At 50.2% G+C, this 21844-nt stretch overlaps 1 protein-coding gene across 1 annotated transcript in view; it reads right to left on the bottom strand.

The window, feature by feature from the left end:
• Positions 1-4848: 4848 nt before the first annotated feature.
• RPS6KA1 (ribosomal protein S6 kinase A1) overlaps positions 4849-21844 on the bottom strand; it is a 59943-nt gene continuing 42947 nt past the window's right edge. The window contains exons 8-23 of the mRNA XM_066639042.1: positions 20820-20926; positions 20027-20064; positions 19583-19725; positions 18312-18382; positions 17761-17849; positions 16388-16452; positions 15667-15769; positions 14959-15086; positions 12547-12672; positions 11785-11874; positions 10752-10910; positions 10418-10579; positions 8360-8436; positions 7684-7801; positions 6618-6755; positions 4849-5852 (exon numbers count right to left, since the gene is read on the bottom strand). Of these exons, the coding sequence (XP_066495139.1) occupies positions 5730-5852; positions 6618-6755; positions 7684-7801; positions 8360-8436; positions 10418-10579; positions 10752-10910; positions 11785-11874; positions 12547-12672; positions 14959-15086; positions 15667-15769; positions 16388-16452; positions 17761-17849; positions 18312-18382; positions 19583-19725; positions 20027-20064; positions 20820-20926 (1737 nt within the window). The 3' untranslated portion in view covers positions 4849-5729. The remainder of the gene's footprint in view (positions 5853-6617; positions 6756-7683; positions 7802-8359; positions 8437-10417; positions 10580-10751; positions 10911-11784; positions 11875-12546; positions 12673-14958; positions 15087-15666; positions 15770-16387; positions 16453-17760; positions 17850-18311; positions 18383-19582; positions 19726-20026; positions 20065-20819; positions 20927-21844) is intronic.

Raw genomic sequence — 21844 nt, 5'->3', positions numbered from 1 at the left:
GCTGAGGAAGAGAAAAATAAGTACCCATGTTGTAATTGCAAGGTAAATTTCCCTCTCTCTGCTTCTCTCTTCATGCTTTAATCATTTTGACAGCAGGCTGTACAGAAGTAATTTAAAATTAATGTGATTGACACTTGGTGGATAAGGAGGCCTGGCGTGGAGCTCCGCCTCCTGCGCAGGGTGGTCGAAGTCGAGCTTTCAATTGGTGGCAAAGCGCAAGGCAGCTGACACCACACCTAGCAGAAGCATGGCAAACAATTAATGGGCTAATTTCAGTTCCTCTTTAATTTGAAACCAGAAAATTGCCAGCCATCAGGTCGCAAATGTAACTGTCTCTAGTCTCATGGTTGCGTCTATATGAAACGCACTTGGTGACAGCAGGAGAATGGAAGTCATGAAAAGTGGACAGGGTGGCTGCTGGTTTCAAACATCCTCACTTTTGTTAACCAATCTTTGCTCCTCTACTGCCCATGGAAGTTTCCTTCTCTAAAAGGGAGAGAGACGAGGTGTATAATGTCAATGCATCTCTGAAGATGGGGGGGGGGGGTGTTGCCAGTGGTATTAAAACCAGCTGTGATGAGTGTTCCCCCCTAAGGTGTGTGGCTGCACCTCTCAACTAAGTTCCATGCAGCTTGGATCTTGGATGACCCGGAAGTCGGTGATGATGTGATAATTTCATCAATGACCAGTAGGAAGATGCTGCTGAACAGATAGGAGGGCTCCCTGCAGCAGCACTAATTCTTAGACAGAACACTGTGATATCCTCCCTGGATCATCCCAGGGAATTATTGGCCAGTCTCCCATTTCTGGGCAAGGCGATCAAGTGGATGGCGATTTCTCAGCTGCAGAGGGTTCTGGTTTGTTTTTCAGTCTGGTTTCAAGCCAGGCTTTAGGACTGAAACTAGTCTGGTTGCCCTGCTAGATGATCGATGCTGGAGACTTGATGGGGCAGTGTTGGTGCTGCTGCTGCTCTCTGCTGGGGCAGTCACATTGAGCACCGTGGCTCAGTTATGCAGGGGCTGGATAAAACGGATAGGGGGATATTCTTTTCTCTCTCACACAATACCAGAACCAGGGGACATCCACTAAAATTGAATGTTGGAAAAGTTAGGACAAACAAAAGAAAATATTTCTTTACCCAGTGTGTAATTAGTCTGTGGAACTCCTTGCCACATGCTGTGGTGATCACACCTGAACAGCCGCAAGGACCAGTCACATCCAGGAGGTCCTTGAGGTTCTCCCAACTGATTTAATTGTCTGCAGAAATCAGTATCGACAGGTATGTGTCTGGGAATGGATCTTCCCGCAGCTACCAAAGGTCCACTGTACTATGACATCTGCTGCACGGTATGGTTTTCTTAGGTGCTCAGTTGGCTATCTGCATATGTACATAGCAGTAAACCTTATTGGGATGAGGTCAACACACATGCTGTTGCTCTGCTCATTTTCTCTCGGGTAGCCAGTGCTGCTTCCTGCTTTTTCCTAGTATTGAACAATCTGCAGCTGTAGGTTGTCGGGCTGGTTCACTGTGAAAGTTCAAATCCACCTTTTTGCCTTTTCCATGTTTCTTGAAAGATGCCTGCAAATTCTTTGCTAGTGGTCAGAGGCCACTGATGATCAGGTCAGCACTGGTGATTCTGGCCCCTGGCCTGTCCAGGACCACAGTCTCATCCAGGGCCTTTTGAGGCCTCTGGAAGGCCTTAAAATGTCATGTCCAGTTTTCACCTGAAAACTGGAAGAGATGTTTAAAGGCTCTCTGGAGACCTTAGAAGACCATTGGAGGGCCTCCAGACGGGGGCAAGGTAGGTGGCAGGGGGAGGAAGATGCCGCTACCTCTGCAGACAAGACACCACGAGGCATTTGACCCCCCTCGGCCCCTCCTAGGTACACCAATACAGGTCAGCTGCTGTTTCATATCTTAGCAGTGAGGCTGATTAGTTGTAATATTGGTGGACAGTCGCTCAGTACGCGTCAGCCTTTGGCAGTGGGCCAGGGGAGAGAAGGGAGCAGGCACACAGCTGAACTCGCATAGAACGCAAAACGCACAAGGACGCTTACTAAAAACAGATTGTGCCGAGATGCATAGCAACACTCTGGGAAAGGATGAGCCAGCAGGGAAAAAGGATTAATACAATAAATTAATTGTTACCTAGGAGAGGTACTCGGGCAACCTGCACTTGAAAATCTCAAAACTTTGAATAGAAGAACAGCTTGTTTCTTTTCAGGCAGCAGCGTCTTTTGCGGGCTCCTTGGAAACCAATTTTCTGATCTGCAAATCAACCAAAAACTGTCTGCAAACCCATCAGCGGCTGGGATTCTAACTCTACAAAGGAAGGAAACCCCCTGCTAAATTTCAGCCAGGCTGCACTGAAATGGTAATTGACATAATTGAGAAAGGCCAGCCAGGGGCTTGAGGGGAGATAACAGGGAGCAGGTGGCCTGACTGAGAAAGCGGGGCTGCCTCCCTCTATCACAATGGTTCTAATGCAAGGAACATTTGATTCCTAACTTATTTTAAACAGCAGCAGAACTGGGCAAGCGTCTTCTAGGCTGCCTTCTCATTTTACCCCAGCGTGTCAATGAGTCCTCATGTGGTCAGAATGCAGCTGTATTACTCAGGAAAATCAGTTTGTGGGGCTGATGCTATGCACAAAGCTACAGCAACTCTTTCTGCTGTGTCCAAAGCAGCAGCTGATATTCTGGCTTTTGTTTGCAAATGAAATGATTTTTCTTCATTAGCTGCTTAGATTGCACATGGTCTACAATGCTCTTCCTTGGTCTCCATAACCACCCTGTAGTGTAGCCTTCCATTTTTCCATATCAAGAAGCCAGCTTTAACTCTGCCTTGCAAATTTATTCAGAGTTACTAACATTTTTACTGGCCAGACTATTGCAGCTGCCTGTATCAATCATACATGTCCTTGAACAAACAGAAAAAAGTGAACACACTTTTATGAAGCTTCTGGGGTGGTTTCCTGACGGAGATTAATTTCATGATTAGTGACTGGGGAAGGTGTCAGCCTTCTGCAGCATTCAGACACTTCATGTTTTTGTCAGATTATGTTTTACTCTGTATTTATTGTCTCTGTCCCTCTTTGTCTATTCTTTTGGCTTCTCCCTCCCCAAAAGGGGAGACAAGTTCAAGAGTGACCCCACCAGTTGAAGACCAATCATGTGGAATCATATTATATCTACAGATGCTGAGCCCACAGCTCAGTGGGCTCAGAGGACCTCCCAGCCATGACAGGAAGTGGCTTCTGGAAATACCTGGGAGGTGCCCGAGGTGCAGGGAGATCACGCGCGACCTCCTGGAAGGCTGGGCACAGCCCCCAGAAAAATTATTGCGGCACAGGGCAAACAGGAGCCTCAGTTGCCAAGTGATGGCACCAGCCTGGCCCAGGGAAGACCCATGCCACTTACTACCTTTGAGCATCAGAGCTCAGGGCTGGCAAGACATGGTCTCAAGCTATCCTAAGGAGACAGAATAGGAACCCGCAGGTACACCACCTCTACTCCAAAGGGCATTTAGATCCAAGACTGGCAATTCTGGTCTACAGTAATTATTGTGAAAGTTTTCCAAACTCACCAGTTTGCCATAGAAAGCTTAGAACAGGGGTGTCAAACATAAGGCCCGGGGATTGGATGCAGCCCCACAGAAGCTCTTTTATCCAGCCCCTGGGTTCTCCCAGCTGCTGAGCTGTGCCAAGGTGTCACTGCTGAAAGGGCAGCCTGATGATAATTGGGCTCTCCTACATCTTGAAAACATGATCAAGATTTACATATTTTCTGTCATTTGCAGCTAATGGATGAGAACAAAGTGCTTCATTCTGGCCATCATCTGCTTAATGATGTCACTTCCTGCTTAATTACATCATGTTCAGGCCTCAGTAGGCATCATGAATGCTATTTGACCCACTGCATGAAATGAGTTTGACACCCCTGGCTTAGAAAGAAATTAGAAATAACCTAAAAACATACACCAAATGGGCTGGAAATTCACTTTACATTAATATGTTAAGAATCAATATCTCATTACATTATTCTGAGCACAAGCACCAAGATGTCAGCACATCTGGATACATTATGACAGTGATAGACATTAGGGAAAACCATTAATCCCAGATACCTGAATCCAGAACGAAGTTGTGAAGAAAAAATCTAGAGAAAAGGGAGAAGAGGGAAAAAAGAGGGGAAGTGAAGGCCATTATCACCACTAGAGGGCAACAGTTCCAGTTCAGACAGAGTGGCTGTCAGTCTTTTGCAGCAACTTCAAGACATCCTTACCAGGTATTTGGTGATTTAGGACCAAGCAAGATGCAGTGGGCCTGCCCCATTTGCTAGTCCTACATAAAGCAAGTTCAGATTGTCATGGCAAGGAGGGAACTGACACAAGGGGCAGGGAACTGAGCCCCCACGCCACTACAGTTGGTGCTTTCCTGCTGGCTTCAACCCCAGAGGGAATAAGGCAACACAGGAGAAGGCTCAGTGCCCTGTACTCCACTTCTGGTGCAGCTATCAGGCTCTACCCCCACTCCTGGAGTGTGACTGGGGCAAAGAAGCGACTCAACACCAGAGTCCCACTCCAAAATGGAGTGCCCATTTTAGCTCAGACCCCCGAGCCATTAGATGGAGACTTAAGAAACAGACACCGTCTCTCTGTTTTGCATTGTCTAGCATTACAGTGACTCGTTTCAGCGAACAGCTTGCAAACCACACAGAGAGGTGATGAACTGGGATTACAAAGGAGTCACGCCAACCTGTTGCTTTTCTGACCAAGCGCAATACAGAAGGAAGCATATAGCACAATGAGGACAGCCGGCAGTGAGGTCAGGCAGTTGAGTAGCTTCTGTTGCACAGTATATTTTATTTGAAAAGTTCAGACACAAACCCTGAGTTACCAGCCACACAATCAGTTAATATTTTTAAAAGTTGATTTTTGTTTTTGCACTTTGCATCAGGAGGCTCTGGATTGTGCTATTTGACAGAGAGAGTTTTAAAAACAGAAGACAACCCTTCACCAAGAAAAGCCAGCATCTTCAGTTTCAAGTTTCCTTTCAGGCCCACGTACATTCTGGATTCTATCCTGCTAATGTATTTAACATCAACAGGATTCGGGGATACAGAAAGGGAGCCACGAATCCAGCCTTGCAGTGTGATGTCCAGCATAGGGGTGGGAAAAGGGAGAAAAGATGGCCGTTAGTGTGCTCTTGAGTATCAGTCACATGATGCAGACAACGGGAGCATGAAATTCAAGACACTGGTTCACACAAGACGCCGTGGTGGAGGGGGAGGATGCAAGAGAGGTGATTGGTACAAACATAGGGGATGCTAGAAAAGCCTCCGCTGGGTGAGGGGACGATTTGCTTCAACGGTGCCAGGCTTGGGCTCGTAGAGACACAACCCACCCAAGACCTGGCCTCTGAAAATGGGGAGGAGTTCAGGCATTTCAGCTCTGGAAATGGGGGTTGTTGCAGCTTCAGCTTCTCCTATACGTGGCTCCCTTCACAACCAGTCTTACTGTACACTTAAAAAATGAGAAGAAATCCATGCGAGCAAGGGCTCGTCTGCTCAGAGGCAACTGGCCTTGATGTGCCTGTGAAATGAAGCACCTCCGGAACGGACTTCTGGCCAGGATGGCTTTTCTTTCTTCCCTGAAACTCAGGGAGACTTGTGCAAAGTCATGAGGAGCAGCACTGGAGCAAGGCGGGGGCGGCATCTCGTTTGCCCCATTACAGTGTGGTCGATGGCAGCTTTTTGACCCGTCTCTGTGCCAGGAGGGAGGACTCAATGGGCTTTAGCTGGGGGCTCGGTTTGGCATTGTTCAAGGCAGAGTATGTGGCAGCCATGGCTCCCTAGGAGAGAGAACGGCCAGAGGAGTTTGCCTGCTTGGCTCTGTCTTTCACGCACACATCTGCACACACCCCATCAGGACCCTTAAACTGTGCAAAGCAAGGGTTCCTTCACCGATATTCAGGTGCACACCAGTACCTGGCAGGCCAGTTCTCTGTGGCGGTGCCAACCCAGGGAGTCGGGCTTTAGTGGGAGACATTCAACCCAGGCTAAAATGTTGTTTTTGCTTTTCAGAACATTTTAAAATTTCAAGCCTTATTGTGGTTTTGGTGATTGCTCTGAAAGCTAGTGTGGGGTAGTAGTCAGGGTGTCAGACTACAGATTCAGATCCTCACCCAGCCACAAAGCTCACTCAGCCTAGCCTACTTAAAGGGCTACTCACAGGGCTGGTCAAGAGAGAACCAGGTGGGGATCCATGCATTGTGCCCTGAGCAACTTGAGAATGCATTACACAAACATGCGTACGATGCTAAAGAGCAGGATGTCAATAATGCAATTGCTCCTCGCGCATGTCCTTGGAGCAGGAGCCTGGGAAAAGGACTACTTTTCCTTTTTACTAGTTACTGCAGACACTGAGATTCTGTGGTGCTTTTGGGACAGACCAAGAGGAATATTGAACAAGTTTTCTGCTAACCACCACAGCTATGGCTGGGTGTGGGGGAGCAGTGAGGAGAATAGCCTATTCGGTAGCCCATGTGCCAAGTACAAGCGGTTGGTGCTGTCTGCACGTGCATGCACACACTGCCATACCGCGCCCAGCTTGGTACCTTTACAAGCCGTGCATCCTGGTGGCTCAGCTGGCTCTGGGGCAGTCTGTCCTTCTGGGTAATCCACCGGTGCTGGAGGACTTGCCTGGCGGTCAAGCGCTGATGAGGGTCCACATGCAGCATCTTTGATACAAGGTCCTGCATTGGGCATTCAGAGAATACAACTGCACCCTGCCTGCTTTTGCACCGGAGAGCCACAAGTGGGACTAGTGCTCCTGTGTCAACTGTCCCTGCTTGTGGCTTGCTCCCAGCGCCTGATCCTGGCTGCTGTCTGAGCAATACTACTGTGACTAGCTGCACAGAGCCCACTCTCCTGAGAGGGGTCCTTCCTCCAGGGCCTTCTACAGCTCTTGAAGGCCGTGGGATGCTGAACGTGGCAACTGGGAAAACACAACAGAACCTGGTCTGTTTGGGCCACGTGGGCACTAGGGAGGGAGATGCAACTTTTTGCAGTAAGTTTTCCTTACGATAAGCTAACAGTTGAACGTGGGTTGCAGAGCCCTCGGCAGAGGACTAAAAACCTATCGCTTCACAAAGCAAAACAAAGAAAATGATATCCTCACAATCCAAACACTGTAGGCAAAGGAGGGCACCCCAACGCCAGGTGTGGGAGTCTACCTATTTGTGGGACTGCATAAGCAAGCAGGAGAAGGCAAATCTGTCTGTGAAAAGGAATGGGAGTTTAAACACCTTCAAAATGCTCCAGTGCGGTCTGGACAAGCTCAGTCCCCCCAGAACCAGGAAGTGCGAAGGTGTGATGGGAAACAAAACAGCAGCAACACCTGGGAGGGCGGTGGCTGTAGCCTTTGGAAAATGCTGATGGAGCTCAAGGACTCCTCAAGCCCACAGCAGGGAGCAATGGTGCAGCTGTGGGGGCAAGGGTCTACTGCCACGGGTACCATACCTGGGAGACTGCCATGGGGGTATCTTTCGGAGGCCGTATGAAGCCCAGGGAGGCTGCACGCTGCCTTCCTGAGCCTTGGAAGGCCTAAGGCGGCCTCGGAATAGCACCAACCACAAGTGCCTTAGCCATGCACTTAGCACCAGCATCAGCCCACAGCATTACCTTTGCTTCATCAGAAACAGTGTCCCAGTTTCCCCCTTGGAGCGTAAACTTTCCCCCACCTATCCGAGTAAGGATCTCCTCTGGGGTGTCATTGGGCCCATTGGCAAATGGAGTGTACCTGCGGGAGGGGAACAGAAGAGCGGCTGAGGAGGGATGATGTAAAGAGGAGGTCCTCTTCTCTTGCTTGTCCAGCTGGCAGAAAACCCCTTGCACCCCCAGAAGAGTCCTGAACAGACTCTTCCCTAGTCCTTCGCCTTTCTGCACAAGACCTGTTCTTTAAAAAGGGAACTCCAATGCCTTCTCCAATGTCCAATGCAGACACAAGCAGTGCTCCCAACCATCATGGTCTCTTGCAAACCTCCCTGGGATCCTTTCCCTTGCCTCCCTGCAGCCCCATACCCCACACCCTTCAACTCTGATACTACCAAAAGAAGATGCAGTATCTTGTACCAGGAAGGAGAGTCTCACCACCAAGACAAGAAAGACAAGACACTAATGGCAATGCAGTCCTCCTACATACAAGCACAGCACAGGCCCTGTTACTTTTACTGATCCAGAGAATTTTATCAGGAATTTTTTGAACTTCTACCTGCAGCAGATCAGGCCAGTTTAGCGAGTAACCATCTATAGCCAACCAGCAACTGCTGAATCAGACAGGATGGAGGCCAGCACTCACCCAGCCAACATGGTGTACAGCAGAATCCCTAAGCTCCAGATATCACAAGCCTCATCGTAGCCTTGGCGTTTCAAAACCTAAATGAGTTATAAAAAAGAAAAGCAAGGGAGCATCAATATCAAATGCTGAAAGAGAACATTTCAAAAACCAAAATGGAAAAGGTTTTTAAAATTCAAGAAAAAAACAAACCAAAAGATACAACTGAAGACTGACTGCCTGATTACTGAACCCCTTGATTTTTTTGAACTGGTTGCCACTTTTAGTCTAGCAGTTTGGGGTCAGCTGAAGGCACCAAAGAGATCTGAGGTTTGGAATTAAAAAGTAAATCAGCACCACCTCTCTTTAAACCCTTTTTGTGGGTTCAGATTAACTTTGGTTCCCTGGATGCACTTCCAAATGTTTAAAATGGTAATTTAAAAAAGCAAGTAAAAAAACAGATGCCCAGGACAACAACCAGAAAGTGCAGCCTGGACATGGAAGCCATCTTAAAAACACACATGCTCTGAAACACTGATGCACATTAACAGGCAGGTTTAACTCCACAAGATGCTGCCGGGTGTGAGGGGAGAAAACGTCGACCCCAAAGCAGCTCCTCGTCCTTGCACCAAGAGGAAGTGTTCTTTAATGTTCAGGCTAAACTTAGACTCTTGTCCCACTACAGAACGAACAACTGCTGCAAGGGAGCAAGATGGCCACGTGGCCCTGCCTGACTAGCGGAGCAGCAGCCAGCAAAATAAATTCCAGCTTTCGCCATTTCTCACAAACAGCATTTCCCAAACCGGTGCCGTCAGGGTCAGGTTTGTTCTGGAACAAGTGGAGGCAATTCTACCAGTCCTCGGAAAGGGAGACTCCTTTTCTGCGCAAGTCTCTCCATCGCCTTTGTCTAACTGGCAGGACTCAAGGGTGGAGCTGTGCTTCGGGGATTCTCCACCATTAAGAGCAGCACGAGGTGCGCCTGGGAGCCCCCGCATGTCTTTCATTCTTCCCTGGGGACCTGACTGCCACTATTGAGCAGGCAGTCAGTGCTACCCCAGGCCTCCCCCCCCCCAAGGAGCACAGAGTCACGGATGCATCTGACATGCTGGCTTCAAGACCCATGGCTCAGTAGGGTGGTCTGGCACACGGTTTGGGATCTGCCCAACAGTTCAGAAAGGTCTGTCTGGTTTTTCACATGAAAAACTATATATTAGCACACCGCTCAGAACAGAACAGGGCCCTTGGAATCCGTGGGGGATTGTTCCAGGACACCCCCTCCAGGGACAGTGATTTCTGTGGACAATTAAATCCGTGGAAGGGTCCCAAAGGACCTCCCGGACATGCCTGGAAATGCCTTCCGGCCATGTGCAGAAGGCGTTCTGAGGCATGGGGAGGCTGCGCGGCCTCCACCTCAAAACGCCTCAGGAAGTGACTGGAAGTTTCCAGCCCACACCGGAAGCGCCTTCCAGTCATGCCCAGGAGGTCTTCTGAGGCCCACCTGCAGCGGACTTGGCACTCACAGATACCGAAAACTGCGGGTGCCAAGCCTGCGGACGGAAAGGGTCTACTGCGGCTGAAAGAAAAAACAGTCTAAGAAGGATGCAGTGGAAAAGCCCCCGTAATCGGTATCCATCGTAGTTACAAAAACAAGCTGCTGTCCAGTGGGATATTTTGACAACAGATATTTCAATGACGTTTGTCCAGAAACGGCACATGTTGCAGCTCCCCGTTTCTTTGCTTGACCAAGTCCATTCTGCCTGGGGCCAGGCTGTCCCAGGAGCCTAATCCCATCCGAACCTGGCACCTTCCTTTCTCTATGGAGGCCACGGTGAATCTGTCAAGGAAGCCAGCCAGCCAGCCTCATGCAAGAGGGTCACAATTAACTCCCAGTCAGAATGAATGAGCTGGGAGGAATATGGAAGAGGGAACACCTTGTCCCACATCTCCCAAGAGCTGTGCTGGGAAGGGCTTCTGGAAATCAGTTTCGTGTGGGCAAAAGCAGTCGTAGGGCTGTGGGGGGGGGCATATCACCTGGCAAGAATCTGTGCACAACAGGCGCAGTCAGCCTCATGAACCACTCACCTCTGGAGCCACAAAGTTGGCAGTATAACAAGGGGTCATGAGAAGCCCATTGTCAGCCCTCAGCTGCTTGGCGAAGCCAAAGTCGCAGATGCGGATGGACTCTGAGTTGCCAGACGCGTCAACGTAGAGGATGTTACTGGGTTTCAAGTCTCGGTGGACCACCTGAAAGGCAAAGGCAGAAGCCAAGGGTCGCTCCACTGGTCAAGGGAGGCACTTTGCACAGGAGCACAAGTTGGTCTATCCATTAGTCTCCCCACCACCAGCTCTCGGTAGCCAGACGGACAAGAAAGGAGAGTCTATGGGTCCAGCCTGCTTCTTGGTCAGCTGAACTCACCCCTTGGGAGTGCAGATACTCAACAGTCTTGCAGATGGTGTACAGGAGTGAGCTGGCCTCCCTTTCAGAGAAACACTTCTGCTTGAGGATCTTGTCCAGCAGTTCCCCTCCTCTCATTAACTCTGTCACCAGGTAGACGTACCTGCCATCGTTGTATACCTGCCAAAGCAGAAGTGTTAAGAAGTGACTGGACCATCGTCCCGAAGCCACTTGCAAGCTCTCCAAGTTGACCTGTTCCCCTGACGTCTGCCAGAGGGCAAGAAACAGTGCAGGGAAATGCACGTTGAACACAGATACAGTTGTATTACACCACACTGAGCCCTCAGCAGCTGGCACAAAGCCTGTCACTCAGACCTCCTTGCAACACAGTCCAGACCTTTCTTCAGCAGTGCATATGCAGAATCAGGCAGGCAGGCCCAAGCCACATGGCGAGGCATAAGTTGGCTCCCTACATTCCAGCCAGTGGAATGAAGAGCCCCTCTCTGCTTCAGCATGTCCAGAATCTCTTCCTGCTCTGTCGCCTGCCCATATCTCAGTGGTGAGGCTTTCTTTAAGTGGAAGTCCCCACAGCAGGGAGGACCCATGAGGATATTGGATGGCCTGCAGCTGCTGGAATCCTCTGCTGGGCCTTGGTGGGGAGGCAGTCCATGGGCTTCCCCTGGATCTTTCTTACTCCTCCTAGAATGGATCACCGCAGGCCCACTCCCCCTGGCCTCTCAGGTCTGCCCTGCCAGTTCAGCCCTCCCATCCATCACCTTCATCCTCTCCTCTTTCAAATCACTTTGGCATGTAGCCCAAAACCATTATGTCAGCCGCCCCCTGCCACTCCCCACACCGTCCCGTCATTTCAGCTGGCTGTTGATCCAGTGCCTAAGGGGGTCTGGCAGGGTAGTGAGCTCAGCCCACTGCACCCAAATTTAGTTTTTGACCCCATTGAAAGGTAGGCTCTCCTGTTTCCAGAACAGAGTACTCTCCCTCCCCCAGGCAAAGACACCCCCCCACATGGGAACCAAGTCATCTGGTCCACACTCACATCCTTCAGCGTGATGATGTTTGGGTGCTGCCCATACCGCAGGAGTATCTCAATCTCCTCCGATGGGTCTCGCTTGCTCTTGTCGATGACCTGTGGGAAGCACACCGCTTTCAGCTGGCACCAAGTGTTCAAAGCTTCTCAGTGAGCTTCGCAGCTAGCATACTAGGCAGACTAGTCTCAGTCCCGTACTGCAGATGGGAAGGGTCAAGGCTGAGCAACCTTGAGCAAGAATGGCCTGCCCCAGGCCAGCTGGCAAAACCACAGCAGCAACAATGTCAGAAGCAGGAACTGCTGAGCTTTTGAACTACTCTGTGGCACCAGTTCAGGCTGTGGGAACAGTGGCAGAGTTGTCAGGATTTCCCAGTTTGACATCACAGACATTGATCTTGCCCCCTGCCCAGTAAAAGTGGGGTCTGCAAATAAAATTGGCAATTCTAGCCCAGACTTAATCCTACCCAGCATTTGCACAGCAGTTTCAAGTGTGCAAAGTGTGCCACAAGTCTAATGACATCATCCCTCATATCCTTACAACCCTGTAAGGTAACTGTTCTTACCTCCATATTGCAGACGGTGAAGACTGAGGCTCACAAGAGAGTGGCTTGCCTGAGGCCACCTTGAGAGTGCATAGCAGAGGCAGCACTTGAACCATAGAAGCCCCAATCTCTAGCTCAGCCTTTTAGCTGCCAGGCTATGCCAGCTCTCCATGTTACCAAGCTAAAGTGGCCCCTATTCAGGAGTAGTGTGGCAGAGGACGACTCTGACCTTGACAGCGTATTCAGTGCTTGTTGCCTTGTGAACGCAGCGCTTGCACACCGAGTAGGAACCCACACCGATGTCCTCCTTCACCACGTAGCCATCATTGAACTGGAGATTCTTGCCATGCAGTTGCTACAAGGTTGGTGAACATAAAGGACAAGGACGTTTAACCTGCAGCAGTGCACCCCTTCTTGTGAGGCACCAGCCGGCAGCTGCAAGCACTTTAAAAAGGGGTTTCTCTGATTTGCCCCGGCAGGAGTAGTCAGAGCTTTCAGACCGAAGGTGAGACGGGACCCACAAACAGCAGAGGCGGCCACTCTTGGGGAGCACACCTGGGGAGCCATTAAGGCCAGCAGTGATCTGACTCAGCAGGGGCACAATCTCCTGGGAGGTTCTCTGGCACCAACTTCAGGGAACACTGCAAATAGCTCAGTGCTCCTGTGCAGGTCCCATTCACTGTGCAAGAGTGCTTCTTGGCAAAAGTCCTGAGAGCAGCCCCCTGCAAAGCACACTTTCCCATGCCAGCTACCTCCAGGACTGAGGAAGAAGATCCAGAGCACCACAGAGTTGGAGGGGGCCTTCAAGACTACCTGGTCTGAATCCCTGCTTGAAGTAGAAAAGCCCCCCTCGAGGGCATCTCCAAATGATGCTTGAGGAGCCTCTGCTCAAAGACCTCCAGGAAAGGAGAACCCACCATTTCCCCCGGTAATCTGTTCCATTGTTGGACTGCTCTTCCTAGTAGGAAGTTTTTCCTGATGTTTAATTGAAATCTCCTCTTGGGCAACTTAAGTCCACTAGAACTGTTCTGATTTCTGGGGCAGCAAAGAACCAATCTTTTCCCTCTTCATCCAACAACCCTTCAGGTCTTTGAAGAGCCCAGCCATACCTCCCTCAGCCTTCTGAAGGCTAAACACACCAAATTATCTCAACCTTTCCTTGCAGGACCTATTTTCCCAGGCACATCCCCCCCCCCCCCCGCCCTGACCATTCCTGCTACCTTTCTTGGCTGCATTCTGATTCAAGTGTGGTGCCCGGTGTTGTGTATGAAAGGGTTAATTACCAGGGGGAGCGTCTGTAGAACAGCTGGGGAATTAAGAATGATCCCAATACTCAGGAGTCCAGGACAGGTGGGAATGATTATTGGAGATTAGGGGGTGGATGTCATGAATATGTACAGTTCAGGCCTAGTAGCATTGCAAGGCCTGAACCAAGTAACCCAGTAACACAGAAGGGTTTACTTGCAAGGGGCTTCAGTCCTAGCTGCTAAGAATTTACAACTCAAAGGAAGGTGATTATGTAGCACCTAGGCAGCCAGAAAGATGCCCATCAAGGATGGAATGCAGGTAGATCTCCAGGGGGGAGGGAAGAGCTGAGAGGGTGAGCTTCCAGCCCCACTTCCAGAGGACAGGGTCTTTGTTCCTTGTCTCTTGGTGAGAGAGGTGGTGGGTGCACATCCTGCCCCACCAGGACCATGTGGCCATAGGTAACTGGCCTGAGGATCTACAAAAGAAGCTGACCCAGGTGAGGGTTAGAGAATAATAGAGTTAGCCAGTTAGCTTTGTTGTTTTATGCTGATATGTTTCCTAGAAGTTTTTATGCCTCTAGCATTTGCTGCCTTTGTAACCTTTTTGTAACCCTATGTATTTAATAAAGTAAAAATCTTTTTACCATGTTGGTTCATTGTCTGTTGGGGACGAAGGTTCAGAATCCTGCCTAGCTGTTCAGCAAGCTACCAAAAATCCTCATTGTGGACTAGAAACTTGAGGACTGAGACTTTAAGTAAAGAAAGTGCTCAGTGCCTACAAGGGATACAGTTAAGCCTAGAGGGTCTCGGTTTCCCTGGACTGAGGCACTGGCTCTTACAGGGTGGTGGCAGTACTACCGAACAGGGATCTTTGAGGGCTCTAGGGTTCAGAACCAACAACTCTGAGCACCCAAAACCCTGGGAGTGAGACCCAAGTGTACGACAGTGGAGTGTAGGGAGATTTAAGTGGAGCCATTGCCCGTGTACTCTGACCTCTTACCGATGCAATAAATGGGTTTTACGGACTCCATCTGGTTGGCGTTTATTTGGTGTGGAACCCACGACATGACACCCAGAACCCATGACACCCATGGTGCTCGTCCGATTGCAAGTGCTCATTCACGCCACCAGCTACAGCTGCAGTAATGGAAGATCTTGCCTGCCTGCTGGCCCAGATCCAGTTGGCTTTCCCTCTTGGGCACCATCAGTGGCACCCAGCTGGGAGAGCCAAACAGGGACGGATAACCAAAGCAGGAAAAGCAGGCCTGCTCTGCGTAAGAAGCTGGTGCAGGAAGAAAGGAGTGAAAATGCTGCGTCCCGATCCTTGGGGAACACTGAATCTGGGCTGGCCCTGAACTTGGGGCTCCTCCTGCGCACTTAAGGCCTCCTCTTACCTGTACCACAGAATGCAGAGGCACTGGTGGGGATTTGGCCTTCTCTTCCTCCATCAGCCCCGTAGCCACAAAACTGAACCCTCGGAAGAGCTGATGGGCCCCTGCGCTGGGCGGAATCCCAGGGGAGTCTGGAGCAGGAGAGACGAGAACAAATCGTACTGAAAGAGGGCAGCAGGTGATGGTCCGACACTCCTCCCCACCTTCCAAAATCAAGACTGCTCTACAAAACAGGGACACAGCAGAGTCCATTCTCTTTTGATTTCACTGGTGGCACAGCGTCTTAGAACAAAAGCAAAACGTTGGGGCACTCATGTGGCATAGCTTTTGATGCTGGGCTGTACCATTTCAGCCTGCAGACAGGAAATTAAGTGCTCCCTATACATCCCAACTCATTTTCTGTAAGGCTAGGCTAGAGCCCCATTCTCACCACACAGGAAGTTGTGTTCTTGCTTTTAAAGTGCTGGGGAGTACAGGAGGAACTCCAGCTCTGACAAGGGCCAGGACCCATCTGTCAACCCTCCAAGGCAACAGTACAAAGAGGACTGGGAGCAAAAGGTCACCAATTTCACCTCCCATGGTTTGAAAACCCACATCCCAGACTAATGTCTCCTTCTGTGAATGAGAAGTCCAGCCTGGCACAGCGTCTGAGTCAGCTGGGTTGCTCCCATAGACAGAGAACCTCCCGCCTGCAAAAGTCCAAATGCAAACCTTTGGGTGTGCGGGAGGTAAACTCTTTGTCAAAATAAAAGGTATCGTCTGGTTGGCCCACTGCAGGTTTAAAAGGTGGCTTGATTTCCCGGCGGAAGAGCTTCTGCAAGTGGAAAACAAAGGATAAGGAAGGAACCGCTGGACTGTTGCATCAAGGAGGAAAACATTCCACAATGGAGGGGGATGGACCAGAACTCGGCTGCACTCAGAATTCCAGTCCTCACTGAAGTGGCATGCCTAGGTCTGGTCTGCACTGTTGCAGACTACAGGTGGGGGCACACAAGAGCAGAGCCCCCCAACACAGACCACACTAAACCTGCTGATTGCTTGTGTACAGCGAGAATATTTCTGTGTGAAGGACAGAGCCCCCACTTGGTGCAGTCCAGAGGGAAGGAACAGGCCAGGGCACTAACTGAACATTGCAAAAAATGGTTTGCTGATTCACAGAAGGTTACAGGGCCCCACAGAAGAGGAACTGGCTGTTCATAAGGACTTCCCCCATGCACTGCTCAACTGCCTTTTCTCTGCCCTGACCACTGTACAAGTCCTAGCAGGCACAGAAGTTGCTTTCTGGACCCAGAACTACAATTCCCACCCTTTCCCAAGGTTGTTTTGCTGGTTATTCTGCAGGCAAGTCAAGCCAGGGCTGCATAATGGCCAGTGGCTGGAGGTCAATTTCCAGTTTTCAGGGGACTGAAAGAGAAAGGCAGCCAGTACTCACATTCCAGTCAATGGTGGAATAAAATGGGTGGCGCTTGATTTCTTCAGCACCATCCGGACCAGATCCTGCAAGAGAGAACATCCAAAGCGGCATGAAGCAGAGTGGCACGAGAAGGAAGCAAACACCTCCATGCCCTGCCACAAGCCAACTGCTCAAAAATGCCTGCACGACTTTTGCACATGTGAGCATTTTTCAGGGCTCTTGTGCACTCAGCTTAGTTCAACTAAGGGTCAAAGTACACATGACATTAAATCAGCAGTTCCAATCGGTGGGTCATGACCTGCCAGTGAGTTCCATGCCAATTTCTGATGGGGTACAAACCCAGAGGAGCATTTAGCAGGCTCCATACAGGCATCCGAGCCTGCCGTGTTGGCTGCACCTGCTCCTAGGGAGGCATTCCTAGGGAGGCACCGGCCCCCGCCTCATCAGCACAGTGCCAGAGCACCCGGGCGGCCCACGAGTGGATCAGTGAAGAGGAAAAGGAGGGAAGCCCGACTGCAGGGCGATCTTGCCATGAACCCAAAGGCCTCGATACCTTCAGAGCCAGGCTCAGCCAGTTGGGATTTCCCTTTGCTGAACTTTGGAAATGTGGAGGGTGTTGATGGGGTCCTGGACTTTGCATTCACATGATTGGTGGGCTTGCAATTCATTGTTGGTGTATATAAAGTTTTGCTTGTTGTTGGCTGGGGGTCACATGTATGCAGTTTCTTTACTCTGATGCATCCAACAAACTTCTTCTTTGACTATTTCTTGCACCTCTTCTTATTGGAACCAAGCAAGAGGCGAAAATTCCCCTATATCAGTGCTAAAAAGTTTGGGGAGCACTGCATTAAATGCATCACAGTGTAGTTAGTGATAAGTTTGCTCATGAGTAACAGCATGCAGGGTTACAATTCTTATCAGGCCTTAACATCCATATGACTTTCCTACTGACCGGCTGGTTAAGCCCCAGGTGGCATTTGTTAGCAGGCACTTTTGGGTTTAACAGCAGCCATTTGGAGCAAAGGGGATTTTCAGCAGGAACAAACACATGCAGCTTCCCAACTCTGCACTGCAGTTCCAAACCAAGCACGGCCACCCCAGGTGGCACAGAGCCCTCACACAAGTAATGCAGCTTTGGTGCCAAGCCGAAGGGAGAAGTCAGAAGCTTCCTTCCCACTGGGTTTTCACTGGCATTGCTCCCTCCCCCAACACAAAAAGAGTGAGTTGAGTTTCTCAGAATGACTGGCCTTTGGCTGGCTTTTAAGCCAAGCCAAGCCAAGCCAAGCCACCGAGGAATGTCTCGCTGACAAGATGCTGGCGATGCTGGGTGGCTGTTTGCACATTTGTGGCTCCAGCTGCACCAAGGCACGTGGCAGACAAGCACCTCTTACCTAACCTGTTGGCTGGGTTCCTCTTAAAAAGGGCTCGCAGGAGAGACTGCGCCTCGGAGCTGAGAAACTGTGGCATGCCCAGCTTTGCTCTAAAACAAGACAAAACATTGTGCAACCGGCAGTGAGTCACCGAGACAGGCGGGGAGTCAAGAGCCTGGATCGCTGTCTCACCCTCCCCAAGAGGCCCGTGCCCTCTAGTGCCTGCCCTCTCACAAGGCAGAGCCAAGGAAAGCATCCACACCAGACTGACTAGACTGGTCAATATGGAAAAGCAGCATGGCTTGCTTCCTGTAGCTTGAGTGAAGGTTGGCAACTAGGACGCCTTGGGCCAAATCCATGCTCCTCTCCCCGTAACAAGCAGAGAGGGAAGTCCAACTGACAGGCAGCACGCCCCTATGAACCATGCAGGTGGACAGCACCCGTCAGTCACGCCAAGACTTGGCAGCAAGTCACTTGGTGGTTGGTGCAAGATGGGAATTGGTCACTCACTCCAGTTCCCTTTTGGCCCAGCTACTGCACATTCAAACATGCCAGCAGGCAGGTGCTCTTACTTGAGAATGAGCGTCATCGTCTCCTTCCGGTTCTTCCCCTGGAATGGCAGGGCCCCCGTCAGCATCTCAAACTGGAGGGAGCAATAAAAAAAAATATTGCACAAGGATCAGAGAAAACTCCTGGCTAAGTGTTTGGGGCTTTAATTGGCAATTAGCTTTGGAGGATTTTCTTGGTTAATACTGCAAATCACCATGAAATCCAACACAATACAGTGCAACATTTAACACCATCAACAGAGAGAGAATAAAAATGGCTTTCAGATATCATACCGACCCATGATTAACCAAGGTCTGGTGTACAATATCTGAATTGGCAAGTCACAGTTTGCAAACCAGAATCGAAAACCATGGTTTGAAGGGTCACTGAATTGCCTCTAGAGGTAGCTTGGACCAGATAAACAGGATAGTGTTGAATAGGGAGCAAATAAAAGCAGATGCGCAGCTTTAAGCCACAGGATGCCTATATAACCCCAGCTTAGAACCTAAAATGTAGCTTGAACATCAAATCTCAAACCGTGGCTTGTGTTTTCAGCTATGGTTAGTGAACATACCAGAGTCTGGCAATTAAGCCAGTCTCTGCCGCCTTCTCTAAAATAGGGATGCTCACTGCCATTGTTCTCTTTAAGCTGCACGGCCATGCCGCTTGGATCTGAGCCCTTCATGGCGCTCCAGAGCCTGGTGATGATAACAATGATGTCATTGCTGAGTGCCAGCAAAGGTAGGGTTCTGCGCAGTCCCTGTAATTTTCCCCAGGAACACTGCTTTCCCACTTTTATGCTTCATGCGCAAAGCGTAAAAAAAGGAGTAAGAAGATACACAGGCAAGACGACAACAGTAAAGGACGCAAGTAACCACAGGGAATTTTTACCTCTAGCTCCTCACTGAGGACTTAATGTGGGGAAATGTGTGATGGGAAGACTTCTAATGGGAATACCTGTAAAGCATACGGCCTACGACTACACTGTGGGATCTCCCCTTAAAACTGCTGGTCGGGGCCTGTGTGTGAACCAACTTGGTCTCTGGTCAATGTTTCATCAGTGAGCAAAACTAGAGAATATCATCTGCTTTGGGCAGAAGCTCAACATCTTGCAAAACCTCTGCTTCTCGACAGGTCTCCATCAAGCACAAAATATACAGTGACTTGAATGAAATCACCATTTGGAATTCCAAGACTTGAAACAGAATTGCCACAAGGTGGCAGCACCGATTCAGGGCCCCCCCCCCCCCCCGGAAGTTTTCAGGAGGTCAGAGCTGCTTGCCCCCAGCCGTACCATTAACACTGCGTAGGACCACCAGTCCGCACTCTGAGTGTGGCCCTGGTGATTCACCACTTCAGGTGCCATGTACTCCACCGTCCCACAGAAAGAATATGCCTTCTTCTCATGGTCTATGGCTTCCTTGCTCAAACCAAAGTCTGCAAGAGGGGCAAGGAGGCGGGGAACAGAAAGAGAACACAGTCAGTTACACGCCTGCCCAACAGAACAAAGAAGAGAACACGCAGAGCGCGCTGGAATTGCGTAGTGGCCAAGAGCTGGAAACCGGCACTTCTCCAGCTCAAGCTTTGCCTCTGCCATGAATCCACCACAAGTGACTCCCTCTTAGCTCCGCCCCACCAGCCATACAGGGACGTGAATACTCCACGCGCACTGCAGGAGATTCCTTCAAGTACTTGCGCCTTCTGTGCAAAGGAACACTGTGGCTGTGAAGGATCATACCTGTGAGCTTGATGTGCCCTTCTTCGTCCAGCAGGATGCTGTAACGAAGAAAGCAGGGGAGGGAGGGAGATGATCAAATCACGGAACCGTCTACAATCAATACCCTGAGACAACATGCCTAGGTGAAGAGCAGCCCGTGTGGCATGGAAAACCGAACTCAGCTGTGCTCCTAGAGGCAGAGATCAGGAGGGGGGTTTGCCTCTTTCTCACCTAACCCCCCCAGCCTCCTCCACGGGGAAAGGCCGTGCTTCAGCAGCAGACCACAGGCTGTGCGTATACGAGGATGTTCCCAGGTTCACCACCCAGATAAAGTATAGCAGTTGCTGGGAATGATCCTGACAACAGAGACACAGCGACAGTGATCCAGCCTGCAGAAGGAGGCTGCTAAGGATCTTGATGGGGGGACGACGACAACAACAACAGGGTGCCATGGGATGGCCAGCACCACCACCAATCTCCCATCTTCTGCACTCTGAAGGGGCTGGAGAATCCCTCTGCGCGTTTGCGTTACTCATCAGAGAGTAATCCACTTCCGCAAATTGGCCAAAGCGCACAGCGAACCCCAATCTGTGGCAGGCTCCAGCAGCAAAGGTGGCTAAAAACAGACGATCTCATAGAAAGCGCAGCATCCCACTGTCTTTCACAGGGACAATGCAAACCAGGTTCACCTTCAGAGCAGTTTCTAGCCCCCTGTCCTGACAAGCAGCTTCCTCCCCAGAATATGCAACTGCCAAGGAAAGTCTCAGTGTCTGCCCCCCCCATCACGAGTGGGAAGGTTTTCTGCTCTGCGTACTTCTCTGGTTTAAGGTCTCTGTATACAATTCCCAGGTGATGCAAGTGGCCGAGGCCCAGGGCCAGCTCTGCAAGGTAGAATTTCACGTCTTCCTCAGTGAACATCACCTGGGAGGAAGAGAGAGAAGTTCACTGGGACGACAGCATGTAAAAGGCAATGGCAAAGGACTGATGAGGGCTGTGTGTATCCTGTGCGTCAAGCAAGGAACTGGCTATTCCAGGTGTAATTTGGCATCTATTTCAACTTGCTTTTTTAAAGATGAAAAAAGAAACCTCTAGACCTTATTGCCCATGCAGAGAAAGCAAGATGTTTGGGTAAGTCTCTGAAAGAAAAAGGCCTGGTATTCCAACAGAGTCTTGCAAGACCGTTCCAAGTGTTGGGGGTGTGTGTGTGGGGGGGGGATCAAGAATATTTACAGCAGTATAAGTATTCCAAACAAATCGATCAGGCAAATTTTTGTAACATCTACTCTTGCTGCAGAATCTGCTTCATTCGGATGCCTTTAGGGGCACAGGGCAAATACACAGATCCTCCTCCACACTTGCTTAGCATGTTCCAGTAAGTGCGCATCACTTTTAAGAGCACACTTAGAAGTTGCTGGGGGTGTGGGGGGGCAGGAAGGAGAATAAATTGGGGATATGTGCAGTCAGGAGACTCGCCTGGTGCCGTCTGACCAACATCATACCGGTCTCCTTGTTCTCACAGCCGTTCCGTCTTGCCCCATCAAGGCCTCTCCTTCCTACACTTCCTGCTGCTGTCACCACCCCCCCCCTCCACAAGTAGCCAATCACTTTACTTGACCAACTCTATAGTGCAACATGAGCGCTCTTCTAAGAATTGCTCCTCTGCAATCTTTTTGCTCTGCTTGGCAGAAACAGGACAGTTGGTAACATATAGATATTTGGGTCCAGCCATGGCTGCTGTTAAGACTCGGAAAATACACACTTCCTGTCTTACTGAAAGACGCCCTTTCCTCAAACGCAAACCTTGAATCTGGTCCAAGCCTCTGAATCCAGACACCTGGC

This window comes from Tiliqua scincoides, chromosome 10, assembly GCF_035046505.1.
Source record: "Tiliqua scincoides isolate rTilSci1 chromosome 10, rTilSci1.hap2, whole genome shotgun sequence".
NCBI classification, from domain to species: Eukaryota; Metazoa; Chordata; class Lepidosauria; order Squamata; family Scincidae; genus Tiliqua; species Tiliqua scincoides.
Note: the sequence above shows the minus strand (reverse complement) of the source record. Positions and strands in the feature narration are given on the sequence as shown.